This window comes from Nerophis ophidion, linkage group LG09 (genome assembly GCF_033978795.1).
Source record: "Nerophis ophidion isolate RoL-2023_Sa linkage group LG09, RoL_Noph_v1.0, whole genome shotgun sequence".
Classification (NCBI taxonomy): domain Eukaryota; kingdom Metazoa; phylum Chordata; class Actinopteri; order Syngnathiformes; family Syngnathidae; genus Nerophis; species Nerophis ophidion.
In genome coordinates, this window is record NC_084619.1 from 50,164,871 (window position 1) to 50,186,572 (window position 21,702).

General features: G+C 39.4%; 1 protein-coding gene and 1 long non-coding RNA gene across 2 annotated transcripts in view; one reads left to right on the top strand and one right to left on the bottom strand.

Annotated features, from left to right (window-relative positions):
- sdccag8 (SHH signaling and ciliogenesis regulator sdccag8) overlaps positions 1 to 21,702 on the bottom strand; it is a 94,775-nt gene that overhangs the window by 63,093 nt on the left and 9,980 nt on the right. Inside the window, exons 6-13 of the mRNA XM_061911161.1 lie at positions 18,667 to 18,738; positions 13,794 to 13,858; positions 13,512 to 13,712; positions 13,309 to 13,447; positions 13,071 to 13,223; positions 12,809 to 12,943; positions 10,409 to 10,525; positions 10,030 to 10,172 (exon numbers count right to left, since the gene is read on the bottom strand). Of these exons, the coding sequence (XP_061767145.1) occupies positions 10,030 to 10,172; positions 10,409 to 10,525; positions 12,809 to 12,943; positions 13,071 to 13,223; positions 13,309 to 13,447; positions 13,512 to 13,712; positions 13,794 to 13,858; positions 18,667 to 18,738 (1,025 nt within the window). The remainder of the gene's footprint in view (positions 1 to 10,029; positions 10,173 to 10,408; positions 10,526 to 12,808; positions 12,944 to 13,070; positions 13,224 to 13,308; positions 13,448 to 13,511; positions 13,713 to 13,793; positions 13,859 to 18,666; positions 18,739 to 21,702) is intronic.
- Positions 17,289 to 18,030, top strand: LOC133559421 (uncharacterized). Its single transcript, XR_009808171.1, has 2 exons — positions 17,289 to 17,780; positions 17,869 to 18,030. It is a non-coding gene; the product is annotated as an uncharacterized LOC133559421 (long non-coding RNA).

The following is a 21,702-nucleotide window of genomic DNA, read 5'->3' on the forward strand; positions in this document are numbered from 1 at the left end:
CCGCTCCGAGCGAGCCTCTGGCGGGGACGTGGCATCTGCTGCCTCACCTTCCTCATTTACACTTCTCCGCCCTCTTTCACATACCCGCTCCGCTCTTTTCTCCGCCCACCCAAACCTCGCAGCCGGGCCGATGCAATGCAGCACTCAAGGGCGGAGGAGCAGCAGCAGCAGAACGTGTTTAATGGAGTTGGAGGGAAACTTTTGTCGACACATTCACACACACTCGCATACACACACTTGTCAGCCTGCCGTCTTCTTTGAGCCCAACGTCTCAAAACATGTGAATTCTCTTTATATATTTTTCAACCATCCATGATTGGCTGTAAAGCATAATCAGTAAGTCTTCAGTGTGAAAAAAAATAAAACTGTGCTACCGTTTTTCTATTTTAGCAGTAATTTACCTTAAAAACAACGACTGCAGATTTTAAGGCAAAAAAAAAAAATCCTGCCAAAATTTTACCGGAAAAACAGTAGTATCGTTTTTCAATTTACAGTTATATGTGCTGTAACAAATAAATCTAATTTTACAGTAAACTTCTGCTGGCTGAGCTGCATTTTTTTTATATTATGCAAAATCGAAAAGTGAATCCTTATACATTCACAGTATATTCAATTATTATTTATTGTTACAAGGGCAGCACTAACTGCTCAAATTCATTTCGGGCCACCCCTGGTAGGGCAGGGTATCTTAGTAATTTACCAAGAGATAGACATGGGAAAGTACTGTGGAATGGTTATCCTGGACCTTCAAAAGGCATTCGACACAGTTAACCACTCGATACTGTTAAACAAGTTGATGGCAATCGGTTTTGACAGCGCAACCACAAACTGGATGAAATCTTAGCTTGAGGATAGAGAACAAGTGGGCGTGGTGAACGGATCACTGTCCTCTCCCCTCAAGGAGAGCTGTGGTTTTCCACAAGGGAGCATTCTGGGCCCATTGTTATTCTTGATTGAATCAGCATGTAACAGCAATTTGTTCCTGTTCGCAGACGATTCTGCGATTCTGGCCTCGGAAAGGGACAAATTGAAGGTTGAATGTGCACTCAGCACCAAACTAAGTAATCTCTGTGTCCGGCTTTCCGATAATAAACTGTCACTGCACCTGGGTAAAACAGAGTCCATCCTATTTGGATCCAAGGACAACCTAGGTAAATCCCCGGGCTTTACCAATAAAGCAGGTGATACCATAATCACCAGAAAAGACAAGGTATTTTACCTAGGTTGTATATTGGACAACAATCTCTCGGGTGAAAAAAATGGCATTAAAAGCAATCGCCAAGATCAATAATAAAGCTAGATCTTTGGGCAGGATTTCTGCATTTATCAACAGGGATACACTTAGGACCTTTGCCGCTGCCCTCATACAGTGTCAGTTTGACTACGCCTGCACCTCATGGTTCACCAGTATACCCAAGCCACTAAAAAAAACTGCAAACTTCCCAAAACAAGCTGATGAGACTCCTGCTCAACCTCCCATACAGGACTCATCTAACTCAAGCCCACTTTATCAAGTTGGGATGGCTTAAGAGTTGAGGAAAGGGTACTCCAAATTTAAATGTGCCTGGTATTCAAAATACTCAGAGAAACAGTCCCCAAGTACCTGTCGAACTATTTCACCAGAGTAAGTGATGCTCACAGGTACTACACGAGAGGGAGTTCCTCAGACCTCGTCCGTCCCAAAATTCAAGACTCTCATGGGAAAAAATGAATTCTACTATTTTGTAATTTGCCACCACACTGTGGAATGCACTACAAACAGACCTTAAAATTCAAACTTCCCTACTAAATTTTAAAACTGCCGTAAAATCATGGCTCAGCTCAACCTCTACCTGATCTGAACCAAAATTGATCCCCAGCAACTCTTCGAAGCATCAAACAAATGTATGTGGTTATAGTGTATATATATATATATATATATATATATATTTATATATATATTCCCATTCTGTTTTGCACACCCTTGGAGTCAACATGTGCATAGTCATGTACATACATGTCATATACCCCCCCCCCATTTTTTTGTATATATTGTTTTTCAAATTACCTGACATATGTACTGTGTATATGTACAAACCCCGTTTCCATATGAGTTGGGAAATTGTGTTAGATGTAAATATAAACGGAATACAATGATTTGCAAATCCTTTTCAACCCATATTCAGTTGAATATGCTAGACAACATATTTGATGTTCAAACTGATTAAAAAAAAAATGTTGTGCAAATAATCATTAACTTTAGAATTTGATGCCAGCAACACGTGATAAAGACGTTGGGAAAGGTGGCAATAAATACTGATAAAGTTGAGGAATGCTCATCAAACACTTATTTGGAACATCCCACAGGTGTGCAGGCTAATTGGGAACAGGTGTTTGCCATGATTGGGTATAAAAGCAGCTTTAATAAAATGGTAAATAATTCACAAACAAGGATGGGGCGAGTGTCAACAATTTGTAAGCAACATAACATTTCTCAACGAGCTATTGCAAGGAATTTAGGGATTTTACCATCTACGGTTTGTAAAATCATCAAAAGGTTCAGAGAATCTGGAGAAATCACTGCATGTAAGCGATGATATTGCGGACCTTTGAGCCCTCAGGTGGTACTGCATAAAACCGACAGTGTGTAAAGGATATCACCACATGGGCTCAAGAACACTTCAGAAAACCACTGTCACTAAATACAGTTGTTCGCTACATATGTAAATGAAAGTTAAAACTGTACTATACAAAGCAAATGCCATTTATCAACAACACCGAGGAACGCCGCCGGCTTGGCTGGGCCTGAGCTCATCTAAGGTGGACTGATGCAAAGTGGAAAAGTGTTCTGTGGTGTGACGAGTCCACATTTCAAATTATATTTGGAAACCGCGGACGTGGTGTCCTCCGGACACGAGGAAAATAACCATCCGGATTGTTAAAGGCGCAAAGTTTAAAAGCCAGCATCTGTAATGGTATGGGGGTGTATTAGTGCCCAAGCCATAGGTAACTTACACATCTGTGAAGGCACCATTAATGCTGAATGGTCCATACAGGTTTTGGAGCAACATATGTTGTCATCCAAGCAACGTTACTGCTTATTTCAGCAAAACAATGCCAAGTCACGTGTTACAACAGCGTGGCTTCGGAGTAAAAGAGTGCGGGTACTTTCCTGGCCCGCCTGCAGTCCAGACATGGTTTGAACATAATTTAGCAATTTTTTACATATTTTTTATATACATGTTACAGGTTGTAAATATTTTATTATTGAATGTATCAAATATGATGAATATTTAAAGGAAACAAGCCTTTTGGCTTTTTGTGCCATCCATTTGCCTTTTTAAAGCATTACATGGATTAAATTCTTGTCAAAAAACTTCTCAATCAATCAATCAATCAACCGTAAATTTCGGGTTGTAAAACGCAACGGTATTTAAGCCGCACGCTACTAAATTTTAAAATAAATATTTTTACATATATTAACCGCACCGGACCAAGAGCCGCCGATATGTACCCCGGTACGAAAAGATTTTGTAAAGGTTTATTTACACAACGTAATTGTTTCCAAACGGTCCCTGTCACACGGCAGTAAAACGGCTGATCAAACAAAACGGAAGTCATCGTCATGGACCACCTAGCTGCGGAAGTTAGCTTTTCAATCAGCTAAACAGAATCAGTAACTCCACACTGACGTTTTGGTGAGTTTATGAAAACACAGACACTACTGCTAATACTAACGCTAACAACGCTAGCTTGATTACATTACGATAGAACATACAAATATGCATGAAAACACTCCTTCAGACATCACACATGGGACGGTTTAGAAAGTAAAAATGGTTTTACCAGTAGTTATATTGTAAGACTTAGAAACGTTGCTTGGAGTGATGAAGACACCTTCCAAGCAGAAACACTATGAACGACTTTAATTCCGGTTTAAAACAGAAACAAGAAATATATTTTAAATTGGCAACCCCTGCAGTGAGCGAACTCGTCCAAAAGATGGCGCCATTGCACAAACAATAACTCACCTTTTCAGAGTCTCTGCCGGGGGTAGAACTATTTGTTGAATACAAATAATTGTTGCAATTAGCAAAGCAAAATTAATAAATTAGCCTCATCGTTTTATAAGCCACAGGGTCTAAAGAGTTGGGAAAAAGTAGTCCAGAAAATACGGTATTTATTTTAATAAATAAAATGTATTTTCTATTAGTGCTGTCAAATGATTCTTTTTTTTTATCAGATTAATCAGATTTTTGAATTCGCATTAATCAAGATTTCATCATGCATGACTGATTAAAAGTGACCTAAAGGGGTCAAATGATATATGTTTTTCTATATTTAAAAACTTCCTTGAGGTCTATACAAAACATGTAAAGGAATCTCCAAAATGTTGCATAGATTATGTTTTACAGACTTCAAACCACTTTCTGACCGTCTCTTCAGGATGCGCCGTTTTGTGGGCGGTCTTATTTACATGCCTCCACTTTGACTGCATCTTTTACCCGTCAGCCATGTTGTAGTTTTTAGCGCTGCCATAGCGAGTCTACTGACAGATATAAGTTAGAACTATACACTACTTTGTCTTAGAAATGACAACCTCGGAGTATGCATGTGCATGTACGAGCAAGTCTGCCCCACAACAAGATGATAGAGCGTCTGACTACAATGGTGGACTCGCGCAAAGTTCTTTGGGTACATATCTACTATATATGGAGATATGTGCTGACGTCACAACAGGGAAAAATTTCACAAATTGAGGGAAATTCCTAACGGCTCGTTTGGAGAAAATGGGAGGCAAGATGGTTTTACTAAATTATTATTACATATTATATCTCCACAATGCCTCCATGGTTTGATTTTCGGGACTTATGCAGATCCCAAATACACAAAAACAGGTACCAATCGAGAAGAAAGGTTGGTTTTGCATAATACGTCTCCCTGACACACAAAAAAAAAAGACCCCAATATTTGTTTTAGGGTTGTATGTTATATATTGGAACTAATAACGTACCATGGTACTATTGAATTAAAAACGGCACTATACTACTTTTGAAAAATACCGGTACTTTTTTCTTCGGACATGAAGGCGCGTCGTCGTTACGTCGTGACATTGCTTGTAAAACGAGCAGAGGCGCATGTTAGGCAAATACTTACACGCAGAAACAGTGTGGCGATAGAAAAGGTAGAACAAACGTATTTTGGCTTAAAATCTAACGATAAACACTGAAGTGCCGATCTGCAAGAGGCGCTTAGCTCATGCTCTTGTTAGCCGTTAGCTAGCTAGCAGCTAACATCCATCTGCTGTCAGCAGTGTTTTAGCCACCTGTAAATCACTAATCCAATCACTTATCCATGTCGTCATGGCGACATATAAACTGTTTCTTACAAGTATCCTCCCTGCAGGATGAGGAATAGCTAAACATGTTTCGCTACACACCATAGGAGGATACAATAGAGAACCTCTAACAACAGGCTAGCAATCCTGAATATAAACAACTGCCGTGGGCGGGGCTACACAGACATCGACTGTAACGATACCAAGTACAAGAGCTGAACATAGTCGATATAACAATGATTACGTCACAACATTTTATTATCACAAAATCTATCCATCCGTCCATCTATCCATCCATCCATCCTTTTCCTACCGCTTGTCCCTATCACGGGATGTGCTGGAGCCTCTCTCTTCTTTTGTTATTGTTTGTAAAGTCAGCAAATAAGTTCCTGGACACAGGAAAATTTAATTATGACCAATGTATGATCCTGTAACTACTTGGTATTGGATTGATACTAAAATGTGTGTAAACTATCAAACAACAGAAGAGTAAGTGATTATTAAATTTTAACAGAGGTGTAGATATAAAAATGTTAAAACGGAAAGTAAGCAGATAATAACAGTAGATTAATAATCAATTTCTCTTGCTTGTCCTTCATAATTTTGACAGAATAATAGAATATTAAATGATACAATATGTTACTGCATACGTCACTAGCCAAGCTAGGGGCATTTGTTGGCTTACTTACTAATAGAAGACATTGGTCTAGTATATTCACTATTTTATTTAATGCCAAAATTCTTCTTTGATTGCAATAAAAAACATATGTATAATAAGTATTTCTGTTCAAGTAAAGCCAATAATGACATTTTTGTGGTCCCTTTTATTTTGAAAAATAATCAAAAAGTATCAAAATACATTCTGGTACGGTATGAAGACAACCCTAATTTGGTCACATTTTTTCACTGCTCTATGGTCATTGAATGATAAATGGGTTGTACTTGTATAGCGCTTTTATACCTTCAAGGTACTCAAAGCGCTTTGACACTACATCCTCATTTACCCATTCACACACTGATGGAGGGAGCTACCATGCAAGGCGCTAACCAGCACCCCTCAGGAGCAAGGGTGAAGTGTCTTGCTCAAGGACACAACGGACGTGACGAGGTTGGTACTAGGGATTGAACCAGGGACCCTCGGGTTGCGCACGGCCACTCTTCCACTGCGCCACGCCGTCCCTAATTAACCTAATCAATGCCATAACAGGTCGTGCCACCTTTCTGGCAACCATCCGCGATAAAGGTAAAGGTAAATGATTTCAAACTAAATAGTGTTATAAATCAGATAATTCCCATAATTAATGCAATAATTTTGTATTTAATCACATGATTTAACCTGTTATTTTTGACAGCCTAAATTTAATATATTTTTTTATTTTAGTAATTTTATGTTGTGATCGTTTTCGCGCTTCTTTAAAAAGATACAATTGCTATTGTAATATTTTATTTATCCTGCGGTGTTACATGTACACTTAGAAAAATAGTGCTAACTAGAGTTGTTTTAAGTGTGCTGAATAAATGAATAAACTGTACAAAAAACCTGAATTAAAAAACATTCACAGACAACAAGGTACGGTAAATTTTAAAAATGAATACGAAAATAGGAACTACGCAAAGTCTATATACTATTTTCTAATTGCGTATTTCACGTGAGAATTTTTTTTTTCTTTTTTTTTTACAAAATTTATACAATTTGACAAAATCTAGTTTCTATACAGTGGGCTAATCCTGTTTATGCTTCTGGAGCTGTAAAACAACACTTTACCCCAATTCAAGCCTGGGAAGGGTATTACATGTATTTAAAGAACTGCCAAAAAAGCACTTTTTAAAAAAAAGATTTCTAAAAATTTGTTTCCTGAGCACAAATATTTGACTTAAAATATAAGTACATTTTGTTAGCTTTATCACACAAAGAAACAGTCTTTTAATGAAACATTTATTGTTCCGCCACATAAAGACTGTTTCTTTGTCTATGTTTAAAAGGGACAAAGTGTCCTCAAGCAAACTTTCCTGGTGTTATTTCATCTCTCAGCAAACAACATGATTACAGATTTTTGATTTCATGGAGATTTGGGGAGGTAGGGGGGCGTAGCAAACGTTGGACTTGTCCAAAAACAGATCAGGCAGACATTCTCGTCAAGCAAACAAACACACACTTGCCTGGCTTGAGATCAGGGCCCCATTTCACACTGGTTGGCCTCTGGGAGCCCTGATTACATCACGGGAAGGAGAAGGAGAAGAAAGAACGGCGGTGGGATGAAAAAGACGAGGACAGAAGACGGGGAAAGTGAAAAAGAAAGGAGCAAACAAATAATACAAACTTGGTAAAGCTCCTTTGCTGGGCTGGGGCTGCACAGTGTGTGCGTGCGTGTTTGTGTGTGTGTGTGAACAGAGTGACGGGGATTAGGACAGATCCTGGGCTGTCCAACTCACAGCTGGCTGATGATCCAATCCTGGAGAGCAGTGCAGCTCACCAGCCGCCATGGGATCCCCGATTGCATGTGCATGTCTATGTGTGTGTGTGTGCGTGTGTATGGGCATGTGGTTCCACTACTGATGTGCACAACAGCGTAAACAATGGCAAAGCCGCTGTTATGCTATTTATTTCAGGTATTAATCAGAAAGTGGAAGCAGACAGAAAATCAAACGGGCGGTCTTTACATCACGAGTCCTCCGTTTGAAGGCGAGCTGTGATCACTTGCACCGCGAGGCGGACAGAATGAAAGAGAGCGAGCGAGCGGCGGAGGGGGATCAAAGAGTTCCTTTTCCTCGATCGGTTGAGTCAAACAGGGAGCTCTGTAATGTACACATCCTTTTACAACACAACCACAAACACACAGTAGACCACTACCACGCCTGCAAAGACCCTCATCAGTCTCGTCATCCAGCTCCGTGTGACCCCTGAAGGCCTGCAGATGGACAGAAAGGGACACCGAGCTGGAACAGCAAGAACGTGGACACGTTCAAACTAGTAGAGAACAGCATGATGGGGGACAAAAAATAAGTTGTCTATTGCAGCTTGAAATCTAATTATGGCCATTTCATTAGGTATGTCTGCAAAGCCTAATGAGATCCAATGCAAGAGAACTGTATCATCCAAATTTCTGTCCAAAAATGATCGGTCTTAATTGACACTGATATTGAAACATAAATCGGCGGCGGCGATGACCAAGAAGAACGCGGAGTTGGAATAATATTACAACACTTTATGTACATAGTTATATACATATTTATATAATATGTAACTACAAGCTCCATTCACAGACAGAGTCCCATTGCTTTTATGAGCGGTCGAGCGAGTCAAAAGCCGGAAAAAAAAAATAATAATTAAAAAAAATAAAATTATTTTATATATTTTTTTATTTGTGGCGGCCGTATTTCTTTTGTGGCGGGCCGCCACAAATACGTAAATGAATGTGTGGGAAACCCTGCGAACAATTACCAATTTTAGTAGGAAATGGACACGCCTCTTATTAAATGAGACCCCTGGTCTTTGGCTTTCCAAAAATGTGACCTCATCAACAATTTGACCTGCAGTTTCACAACGTAAGAAGTGTGAACTTTTGCAGGATTTGGGATTGATGGGCCACTCAAGGTTCAAGTTGGCCAGTAATAGAATAACCTTCTCGTCAAGGTAAAGAAATCAAAAGTGGCTTTTCAATTCTAATAACCAGAAATGTAATTAGAATGGTTGCAACCTCAGCCAAGTTAACAGCTGTCAAACATCAATCGTGCATCTGCAGAGCGATAAAAGCACTTTAGACCAGTGACTTCTCTTGTCCAGCTCAGTCTCTGTATGGTGCTGCACAACTGGTTAGAAAATACACTCAGACACACATGACAGCTCACCATGCAGCCAGAGTGTTAGCGCTGGCCAGCTGATAGACAAACGCACTAAAATATGCATCAGGGAGGAACACACACACACACACACACACACACACACACACACACACACACACACACACACACACACACACCCTGAAGCACTGTGGGGCTCCGCCGCCACATCTGTGACCATCTCAAACACCACGGCTGTGGGCGGCGCGGGTGACGGCGCGCACCGGTGCATTGGCACGGGTAGGTGTGGGCAGGGGGAGGGCGGTCGGTGGGGTCAGCACCGGTCAGAAGATGACAGGAGGGACGCAGCAGAGGATTTAGACGCAAGATGGATAAACACTTGGACAGAAAGGATGTATGAGATGGACATGAGAGGGGAGCCGGTAGCGCCTGTAGGGAAAGCGCTGGTAGGGGGGCAGTATGGCCACATTGTCCTGCCTCTGTGTGTGTGTGTGTGTGTGTGTGTGTGTGTGTGTGTGTGTGTGTGTGTGTGTGTGTGTGTACACGCCAGTGACAGGAGAAAGGCTCAAGTACCAGTTTGGCTCTGGGCATCAGCCTGGTGCCACAGAGCAGCTAGACTGTGTGTGTGTGCGTGTGTGTGTGTGTGTGTGTGTGTGTGTTATGTTGTGGCATGCCTAACAGGATTATAGGTGACCTGGTGGGGTCCAGTTGGTCCCGGGACCAAGGGACAGCAGTGCCAATGTGTGTTTATGTGTGTGTGGTTGGTTTAATAGGATTAGCGGCTACCTGGTGCCGTACAGTTGGTGTGCTGGTCTGAACTGGACTGGACCGGCATGAGCCAAGCTGAGCTGAGCTTGGGCAGAGGGGCGCGCTGCGAGTGTGTTGGCATGCATAATAAGATTAGGTACTACCTGGTGAGGTGCAGTTGGCGCTGGGCGTTTGCCAGCTGTTCCGCCAGGCTCAGGGCTTCGGCCTGCCATTGGCTCCCGTCCTTTTGGACCGCCTCCAGACGCTGCCGACAGCCAACCAGCTCTGAGCTCAGCTTTTCCACTTCCTGTCCCGCCGAGACGAATGGGGAGAGGAAGGAAGGAGACGTGAAGACAGAACGAGCTGAGCGGTGCAAGCAAACAAGCAGCTTAACATTAAATAACCTGTTAGGAACATTTAGGAAGTTCCAGTTTATACAAAACCTGTGAAATCTTGCAACATCATTTAAATACCTTGTCTCATTCCATGTTGAATAAGTAATAAAGTGCTCTAAAATCATTATAATTAATGGCAGATTTTTACCTGTGTAGATTTTTCCATCTGCCTGGTCATTTTGGATTGGAGGTCTTGGAGTTCTTGCTCAGCCTCCTCCTTTTTGAGTCGAGCAGTGCTGAGCTGATACAGCACGTCCGCACAAACCTACAAGCGGTTCACAATTAAAAACTAATTCAAGTCAACATTTGCTGCTTAAAGGCTGCAACCGTCTGTGCTGGAATAAACTGATCATGTTTAATATGCCGTAATATCCTTAAGTCTTCTTCCGTGTTGAAATACATTTCTAGAATTTGTTACTACTTAGGTTGCACATTAGAGGTGTGAATCTTTGGGCACCTCAGGATTCAATTACGATTATAGGGCGACGATTCGATTTAAAATAGATTTTAGGATGCATCTATAATTTATGTACATTGATGCAGTTTTTAAAAAATGTTGTTTCACTATAAAAGCGTTGATCACTTCAAACTTTAAAAAACAGCGCAATTGTAAAAGGAAACAGTTAAATTAATCCTCACATCCACTAAATTAATGGAAATGGGTGCAAAACTGGAACATAAGTGTTGGCTCGCTGCAGTCAGCCTAATTCAAGAACTGTCTGCATTACTTTATTAAGAATAAGTAAATCAATTATCGACGTTTACTAATCGATTTAATGATCATACATGTCCGAAACGCGATGCATCTAAAAAAAAAAAAAAACTTTTCACTCCAAATGAATGAATTTCAATTTAGAAAATGTTAAACTATCCCAAAAACGTTTTGCTCACTTAAATTACCTTATATCATTTTCCATGTCTTCATTTTACTAAATGAATCAACAGAAGGGGAAATAAGGTATTTTGCTGCAGCCAAATTACACTAACAGATATTGTGCTGCCATCTAGTGGACGTATGGGGTATTACAAATAAGACAGCATACCGTAAGGATGTGAACCAAAGCAGTTATTTATTTAGCATTAAAAAACAGGTGATCCCCCTCCTTTTGTTTCTCTTTATAATCCAATCATTCAATTAATATATGTAATAGTGATAATAGAGGTACATATTATTCATTGTCAATATTGTTATTTCTGTAAGTTTTATATTGTTTCAATTGTGGTGTAAAAATGTACATTGTTAAGACTGTGTTGTTACTTTCTACTTCACCAATCTGTTTTGATTAATACTGACATCATATTAGTATATATTGTATCTGCTGATGTAGTTCTGATATTGTTTTGTTGTCCCCCTTTTGGCTCCACAATCCCACCCAGTTTTCTTTTTTTCTTCTTTATATGTCCTCCTGCTCTGATCCAGTTGCACCAAATACTAAATATATCCAAATATTGAATAAAGCTAAATACAAATAAGGCAAAATGAGAAAATTGAAAAGTATACCTGTACATCAGACACAAGCATCTAAAACCCTGTTTGTACTGCAGACCAAATCAGATTTTTTTTGCCTGTCTCAACGGTCCTAAGTGCTTCAAATCAGAATTTTTCGCATCAGGAGGTTGTCCAAATCAAGTTTATAATCCGATATTTTCAAATGTGACTTCAGTCTAAACGGCAATGTGACCTAAATGTGACTTTTCTGTTAGCTTTGGACGAGCTACGTTCTTCGTGTGCACGGGGAAAGACGCAGCCCACCAGCGGAAGTGGACACTTCATCTAAACATCCGGTTTAGGTGAGCAAAATCTATTTTTTATTGGCCAAATTTTATGGGCACCACTAGTCAATATTGCACAAATAATGGGTTATATGTAATATATGAATATACATTTTGATTCAGAAGAAATAGTGTTTGTTGAAGGGCCGAAATTGACGCTGCGGCCTATTTGCTTACATGTGAGTTGAAAAATAAAGCTAACACAGATCCACGCTGATGTCCGTGTCTCTACTTAACAGCCATAAAAATATTACAACTCTTCCAATTATTACACCCTCTCATATATATATATATATATATATATATATATATATATATATATATATATATATATATATACATATATATATATATATATATATATATATAAATATACACTTGTATATATATATATATATATTCATACATTATATTACTGTAATTATTTTTTTAAGTCTATATTTATGGTGGCAACTTTTATTTTATTTTGTAGTAGTAGAGACTTCCTTGTTCATTTATGGAATCCAGTCAACTTCCTTTGTTTTCACTATAAAACTGCGCATGCAAGTGACGTTAAGGCCACATTGGGGCAAAATTAAGGCAACATTGGGCCATGTGCGTGTTTACACTGGAGTCTGATTAAGATCACATTTTATTTGCAGTGTATACAGTTAGCTAGAAAAAAATCTGATTTAAAAGAAAGACCGATTTGGGCCACTTAGTCAAAATCAACAATATTATTTGCCCATGCTGCTGTAGAGGACAGGTTAAAAAAAACAAAAACATGTGACTGTACCTTGCTGTTGTCTTTTTCCACACTCGCAAGTTTGCTCTGTGCAACTTCTAGCTGACTGGTCAGTGAGCTCTTGTCCGTATGAAGTCTGTGCAGCTTGCTCTCCAGGTCAGCTGCACGCTGTGACAACCAGGCCACCTAAAACATATGAGTTGCCTGATAATCTTGTACCTGATGGAATAGCAAGTGCAGGTGGAACAATAATCAACGTAATAATAATAATGTTCCTGTGTAGTGTAGTAACGTGTCTGCAAGTTTCCTTTACCGTATTTGCCAGCTCCTCTTTCTGCCTGCGCCCCTCGTTGCGTCCCTCCTCTCGGGCCTCGGCCAGTCTCTCTTGCGAGGCCTGTGCGTCTCGCTCTCGCTGCGCCGTCTGCCGAGCTAATTCCCGCGACAGCTGCTGGCACTGCACCTCCACCTGCACGGCCACGCACAACAAGTCAGCTAGCAAGTCGTGCCGCTGATTTGGACGAGTCGCGGTTGAGAATAGCAAACAATCTGACCTCAGCTTTGTGCAAGTTGGCTTCCTCTGCTATCTCCACGGCGTGTTTGACCTGCAGACATGCCGACCACTCCCTGTGCTGCACTTCCTGCCGAGCGGCCCGCGTGGCGCTCAGAGCCACCAGCAACTCGTCGCGCTCCCTGCGAACAGGCATGTACGTAATGACAGAAAACAGGCTTTATTTCCTTGACTTCCTCCACGTACTTGGTAAGTCTATCCAGAGCCTGTATGTGCGCGTTGGTAGGTGCCCCGGCCAACAGCGCCTCCTGCTGCGCGCACTTCAGACACAAGCCGGCCACGCGGGGCGCCCCGTTATTTCGCTGAGCATCCACCACCTCCTTCTCGCTGCGTCTGAGGCGAGCAGTCACATCCTCACAATCCTTCTGGCTGAGCAACAGGTCCCTCCTGGCGGTGGAAGCAATGGAGGGGAAAGCAGGTAAGGCTGGAAGGAGATGTCCCAAGGTTGAAAGAAGAAGAAAAAGTAACCTGAGAGAGATGACCTGAGCCTCCATTGTTTCAATCTGGGCCTGGTGCATTTCCTTTAACTGCTCCTGACACAAACATCACATTTAGTCAGTCAATTAAATACAACTAAAATACTAGCTCTCTCACTGGTAAAGAGTGTTTATTTAAAAAAAAAAAACGTATTTTTGATAATACTGTAAATGTTCAAATTAAAGGGCAACTGCACTGTTTTGGGAATTTTGCTTATCGTTCAATCATTATGAAAGACATGACGACGAACAGAGTTTTTTTTCATGCATTTTCAATATTCAATAAGCTTTAATAAAAGTCTGCTTAAAGTGGACCCTATGGAAGCTTCACTATTCCGCCCATAAAATTAGACGAATAACCGTTGTCAAAAGGCGCCAGCAATACTCCATTTACATTTTTGGACTTGAATATTAACCAAGTATTAGTGACTTTGTTATTATAAGCGCTAACACGGACAAACTATTTATAGCGATGATGTGATCACTTCCTGTGTGCCTGTGTTTACATCAGCGACTGGTCAGCTCCTTCCTCGCTTCCCTGCTCCCTATAAGTTTATTGTAAATCATAAATAATGCCTCTCACATGGACAGTAGGTGGCTGTCAAGGTGGCTAAACAAGTTGAAAAACTTATTCGGGTGGTCAATTGTACGGAATATGTACTGAACTGTGCAATCTACTAATAAAAGTATCAATCAATCAATCAATCAAAAAAAAAAGATATAATCGGACAAGTTGGGACACTTTGACAGCCATTTAGAACCTGGAACTGGCGAGGACGACATGAAAAGTGCTTGAACTTAATCTAAAAGGGAATATACGAACATCCTAGCACTCAACATCCTTATTACAGCAGACTTTGCACAGTAAATTATGTTTTATTATGTTTGTTGGCTCTCCTGAAGTCTGCAGTGAGCAGAAATCAGCGATGAAGAAAAAAAAACAAACGTGATGGGTTTTTTTTTAAATAATGTGCCACGTATGCTTAAAATGATCAAAACACATAAATATTAAATGTTATTATAAATGTTCTCGTTACTACATTACGTATATACTTACATCATGTATATAAAACCTTAATGGAGGTATTTGGATTTTTTGTAGGAGCTCTATAGGCATAAATGAACGGCAACTATAGGCTCTATTGTAAGCGGACTTATGATCGAATTTGTTTAATATTAAGAATGCATTTAAAAAATCCATCCATCGTTATGTCTTTCATAAGGATTGTGAACGATAGGCAAAATTCCTAAAAAAGTACAGTCCCCCTTAAAGGGCTCTACTCAATTAAATGCTAAGTCTCCTATCATCTACAAAAGCTAATAAACGGCATCATCTCAAAATAGTCCCATGTCAAAAACTATCATCTTTAACATCTGTGGTTGTAGGCTATCCCCGATAGCATTTTCTTTCACTATTATTAACTCCACAACAAATAGTGGTTGAATTCTAATCATCATGAATGGTCAGCATCCAGTAGCTTTATTTACCTCAAAAATGTTCCTACTCAGCAGTTGGTGTAAAAGTTGTGCGTGTTAGACTTACTTAAATCATGTTGTTTACAATGGACTCATCAGCGCCATTGATGCAAAATGGGCTGTTTGCTCCTTAACGGTATTACAACATTGGTTCTGTGGCTGCTGTGTTGTACAAAACCCGTTTCCACATGAGTTGGGAAATTGTGTTGGATGTAAATATAAACGGAATACAATGATTTTTAAATCCTTTTCAACCCATATTCAGTTGAATGCACTACAAAGACAAGATATTTGATGTTCAAACTCATAAACTTTATTTTTTTTTTGCAAATAAGAACTTACAATTTCATGGCTGCAACATGTGCCAAAGTAGTTGGGAAAGGGCATGTTCACCACTGTGTTACATCACCTTTTCTTTTAACAACACTCAATAAACATTTGGGAACTGAGGAAACTAATTGTTGAAGCTTTGAAAGTGGAATTCTTTCCCATTCTTGTTTTATGTAGAGCTTCAGTCGTTCAACAGTCCGGGGTCTTTGCTGTCGTATTTTACGCTTCATAATGCGCCACACATTTTCGATGGGAGACAGGTCTGGACTGCAGGCGGGCCAGAAAAGTACCTGCACTCTTTTACTACGAAACCACGCTGTTGTAACACGTGGCTTGGCATTGTCATGCTGAAATAAGCAGGAGCATCCATGATAACGTTGCTTGGATGACAGCATATGTTGCTCCAAAACCTGTATGGACCATTCAGCATTAATGGTGCCTTCACAGATGTGTAAGTTACCCATGCCTTGGGCACTAATACACCCCCATACCATCACAGATGCTGACTTTTGAACTTCGCGCCTAAAACAATCCAGATGGTTATTTTCCTCTTTGTTCCGGAGGACACCACATCCACAGTTTCCAAATCTAATTTTAAATGTGGACTACTCAGACGACAGAACACCTTTCCACTTTGCAACAGGCCATCTTAGATGAGGTCGAGCCCAGCGAAGCCAGCGACGTTCCTTGGTGTTGTTGATATATGGGTTTTGCTTTGCAAAGCAGAGTTTTAACTTGCACTTACAGATGTAGCAACCAACTGTAGTTACTGACATTGGTTTTATGAAGTGTTCTTGAGCCCATGTGGTGATATCCTTTACATACTGATGTCTGTTTTTGATGCAGTACCGCCTGAGGGAACAACGGTCCGTAATATCATCGCTTACGTGCAGTGATTTCTCCAGATTCTATGAACCTTTTGATGATTTTACGGACTGTACATGGTAAAATCCCAAAATTCCTTGCAATACCTCGTTGAGAAATGTTGTTCTAAAACTGTTCGACAATTTGCTTACAAATTGGTGACCCTCGCCCCATCCTTGTTTGTGAATTACTTAGCATTTCATGTAAGCTGCTTTTATACCCAATCACGGCACCCCCCTGTTCCTAATTAACCTGCACCCCTGTGGGATGTTCCAAATAAGTGTTTGATGAGAATTTCTCAACTTTATCAGTATTTATTGCCACGTTTCCCAACTTCTTTGTCACGTGTTGCTGGCATCAAATTCTAAAGTTAATGATTATTTGCACAAAAAAAATGTTTATCAGTTTGAACATCAAATATGTTGTCTTCGTAGCATATTCAATTGAATATGGGTTGAAAATGATTTGCAAATCATTGTATTCCGTTTATATTTACATCTAGCTCAATTTCCCAACTCATATGGAAACGGGGTTTGTATGATATACAATAAATGACCATGTGGTCTCAGACAGCTGTGTTTTTTTGTCCGCTTTCTCATGCACGCCAAATTATTATTAAAGCTAAAAATGTATAGGTATAGGTATGGATGGGTACCGAATCCAGTACTTTTTTGGCACTGACTGAATCCCGCCGGTCCTACCAGGCATCGGTTCACATCAAACCCAACGGTGTCACCTTACGATACCTGGGTTGCGCAAGACATCACGCCCAGTTGCCAACTCAGCAAACCCTTTACACTTTGTCACTTGGCGATCACTCCAGCAACACTGAGAGCAGACTCAGCCAAACTACTTAGGTAATGTTGCAGTTTTCAATGCCAACAAAGAAATTCACTTAAAAAAAAAACACTCCAACGCTTGCAAGTTCCAAAATGATTGTAAAAAAGAATTTCAGTTCATTCAGGACAACTAGAAGGGGAAGGGGTATGCTGCCTGCAATTTTTGTAGATCAGACTTCCCCATTGAACACGGTGGCCGAACGGATATTGTCACTCATGAACGGTCAGTGAAGCACAAGACTGCTGCAACGCAGCACCGGTCAAAGCCCAGTATTATGGGCCACCTTGCTAAATGGAGACCCGAGGGTGTAACTTATGCCGAGACAAAGATGGCTATGCCGATAGCTGCAAGCAACATCCCATTCTCATCTGCAAATGTTTCAACAAATCCGTGAAGGATATGTTCCCGGATTCAGAGATCGCTCGCCACTACGCAAATGGCAGAACAAAGGCTACTCAAATAGTTAAAGGTGAGTGTTATCTTTTGTTTTTTAAACAACCAGCATGTACAGTACAGTTAGTACAACAATTGTGTGTTCATTACTGTGTATTTGATAGGTGCCATTGCCCCGGATTTGGACAAGGTAGCGATCGAACTGTACCAAAACCAATCCTTTGGTCTGATGTGTGATGAAAGCACAAGCAAAAACACAGATACAGTCTGTATTTACACTTCTTTTGCAAAGTAATTTTGTGGCTGCGGTCAGTAAAAATTTTGTGTACCGTAGTTAAAAAATATCCATCACTGATGCCAATTGGGAGTGAATATAATGTAAGCTATTTTTCTGAGACTATTATTTTGTTCAGTGCTGTTATTGTTAAGGCCGGAATTGGGTTGTTTCTCCTTAAACTTTTGAAGACTGATGGGGAAACGAAGCTAGTTGTTAATAAAGTGACCCCCAAACTTCATGGCTGGCATTTTTCATTAATAATAAGCTTTCACAATTTCAGCAATTATCTTTATAAGACACTCACATATATTAATTAAGATATATTATTATTATAAATTAATTAGGTGTAGAGAGCACAATTGAGTTTGATGCAGATTCGGCGCAGCTGCAGCCTGTTTTGTTTTAGCAATGAAGAGATTGTTAATGACCACCTCGTCGTAGACATTAAAATAGCTAATCTTCATCCTGAATAATGGCAGTTCAGACAGCTGTGGCCATTTTTAAGCATGTAATAAATGTTTCTGTAGCATGCACAAGCTGTAACTCATTTTCAAGCAAGTTTGGTGTTTATGGACCAGAATTACGCTTTTAAATAATTTCTTGAGCGCGTTCTTAACCATGAAACATCGTAAACCAAGGGGCACCTGTAAACACAGTATATGACTTATATTGGATGAAGACAAACCAGCTCATGTTTCCACCTGGCGTGTTCCCCTCTCGACATCGCAGGACTGTCATCTGCTACACGTTCAATCTCCTAAAAAAATATAAAATACATGAATACAATTAGTGCTGTGAGATATAATGATAAATATCAGAGTATGACATAAAAATGTCTGTCGTGCGGCTTAATTCTCTACTGTTTATACTGTAATTTTAACGTATGGGCAGCAGCTAGCTTGTTGAAGCATTTTAATGTCATTTAAAAGAACTGTACGACAAGAGCCAGCAGGAGCATTTATGTCAACAGCGAGAGCAAAATGAAAGCTAAACCAACAAAACCACAATATCATTTTTTACCAAAAAGAAGTAGAAGGGAACTTCTTTGTTTGGATTTAAAAAAGTCAGGGACCGACCAAACAACTTCAATCTGTAAAACATGGCGCCAACGAGTCGTTACTGGCGACTTGAACGTGTCTATTTTCTATCACTTGAAGAAATGACAAGGAGGAACAGTACAGAGACAGTTTTAAAATGCAGCAAAATTACCTTACCTTCTGTTACCTCAAAATTAAACGAGCCTGACAATCTATGACAAGCAGTCCTTCAGACACCAAGACAGTACAAATACCATTTCTGAATTGTTAAGATTAAGATTTATTTGCCAAATGTTTTAAAACCCAAGAAATTTGACTTGGTAGACTGTGCTCTAAGTGTTCAATGGAAGAAACAAAAAAACTGCAACAACTACAACGGAGCACAGTACCGTGGCGGCCATCCGCGGCACCATCTTGGTATGAAAACAAAGACGGAAACATTAAAGATCACAAAGGACATAAAAAACATTAAAGGACCACAGAGTTAATGCAACCAGCTGCCACTACAGAGGCTCTACTTCTATTACGGCTACAAAAGGTAAAACACAATGAAGGACAAAAATAAAGAGCAATAAATAATACATGTTATTATATATATATATATATATATACATATACATATATACATATATATATATATATATATATATATATATATATATATATATATATATATATATATATATATATATATATATATATATATATATATATACAGTGGGGCAAAAAAGTATTTAGTCAGCCACCGATTGTGCAAGAGGTCTGTAATTTCCATCATAGGTACACTTCAACTGTGAGAGACAGAATGTGGGGGAAAAAATCCCGGATTTCACATTGTAGGAATTTTAAAGAATTTATTTGTAAATTATGGTGGAAAATAAGTATTTGGTCAAAAACAAAAATTCAACTCAATACTTTGTAATGTAACCTTTGTTGGCAATAACAGAGATCAAACGATTACTATAGGTCTTTACCAGGTTTGCACACACAGTAGCTGGTATTTTGTCCCATTCCTCTATGCAGATCTTCTCGAAAGCAGTGATGTTTTGGCGCTGTTGCCGAGCAATACAGACTTTCAACTCCCTCCACAGATTTTCTATGGGGTTGAGGTATGGAGACTGGCTAGGCCACTCCAGGACTTTCAAATGCTTCTTACGGAGCCACTCCTTCGTTGCCCGGGCGGTGTGTTTAGGATCATTGTCATGCTGGAAGACTCAGCCACGTTTCATCTTCAAAGCTCTCACTGAGGTTTTGGCTCAAAATCTCACGATACCTGGCCCCATTCATTCTTTCCTTAACACGGATCAGTCGTCCTGTCCCCTTAGCAGAAAAATAGCCCCAGCATGATGTTTCCAACCCCATGCTTCACAGTAGGAATGGTGTTCTTGGGATGCAACTCAGTATTCTTCTTCCACCAAACACGACGAGTTGAGTTTATACCAAAAAGTTCTATTTTGGTTTCATCTGACCACATTACATTCTCCCAATCCTCTGCTGTATCATCCATGTGCTCGCTGGTCAACTTCAGATGGGCTTGGACATGCACTGGCTTAAGCAGGGGGACACGTCTGGCACTGCAGTATTTGATTCCCTGTCGGCGTAGTGTGTTACTGATGGTAACCTTTGTTACATTGGTCCCAGCTCTCTGCAGGTCATTAACCAGGTCCCGCCGCGTGGTTCTGGGATTTTTGCTTACTGTTCTCATGATCATTTTGAGCCCACGGGATGAGATCTTGCGTGGAGCCCCAGATCGAGGGATATTATCAGTGGTCTTGTATGTCTTCCATTTTCTGATAATTGCTCCCACAGTTGATTTTTTCAAACCAAGCTGCTTGCCTATTGTAGATTCACTCTTCCCAGTCTGGTGCAGGTCTACAATTCTTTTCCTGGTGTCCTTCGACAGCTCTTTGGTCTTAGCCATAGTGGAGTTTGGAGTTTGACTGTTTGAGGCTCTGGACAGGTGTCTTTTATACAGATAACTAGTTCAAAGAGGTTCCATTAATACAGGTAACGAGTGGAGGACAGAAGAGCTTCTTAAAGAGGAAGTTACAGGTCTGTGAGAGCCAGAGATCTTCCTTGTTTGAAGTGACCAACTACTTATTTTCCACCATAATTTACAAATAAATTCTTTAAAATTCCTACAATGTGTATTCCTGGATTTTTTTTTCAACATTTTGTCACTCACAGTTGAAGTGTACCTATGATGAAAATTACAGACCTCTGTCATCATTTTAAGAGGGAGAACTTGCACATCGGTGGCTGACTAAATACTTTTTTGCCCCACTGTGTATATATATATATATATATATATATATATATATATATATATATATATATATATATATATATATATATATATATATATATATATATATATATATATATATATACATATACACATATATATATATATATATATGTATATGTATATATATATATATAAATATATATATATATATATACATATGCATATATATATATATAAATATACATATATATACATATATATATATATACATATATATATATATATATATATATACATATACATATATATATATATATATACACACACATATATATATATATATATATATATATATATATATATATATATATATATATATATATATATATATATATATATATATATATATATATATATATATATATATATATATATA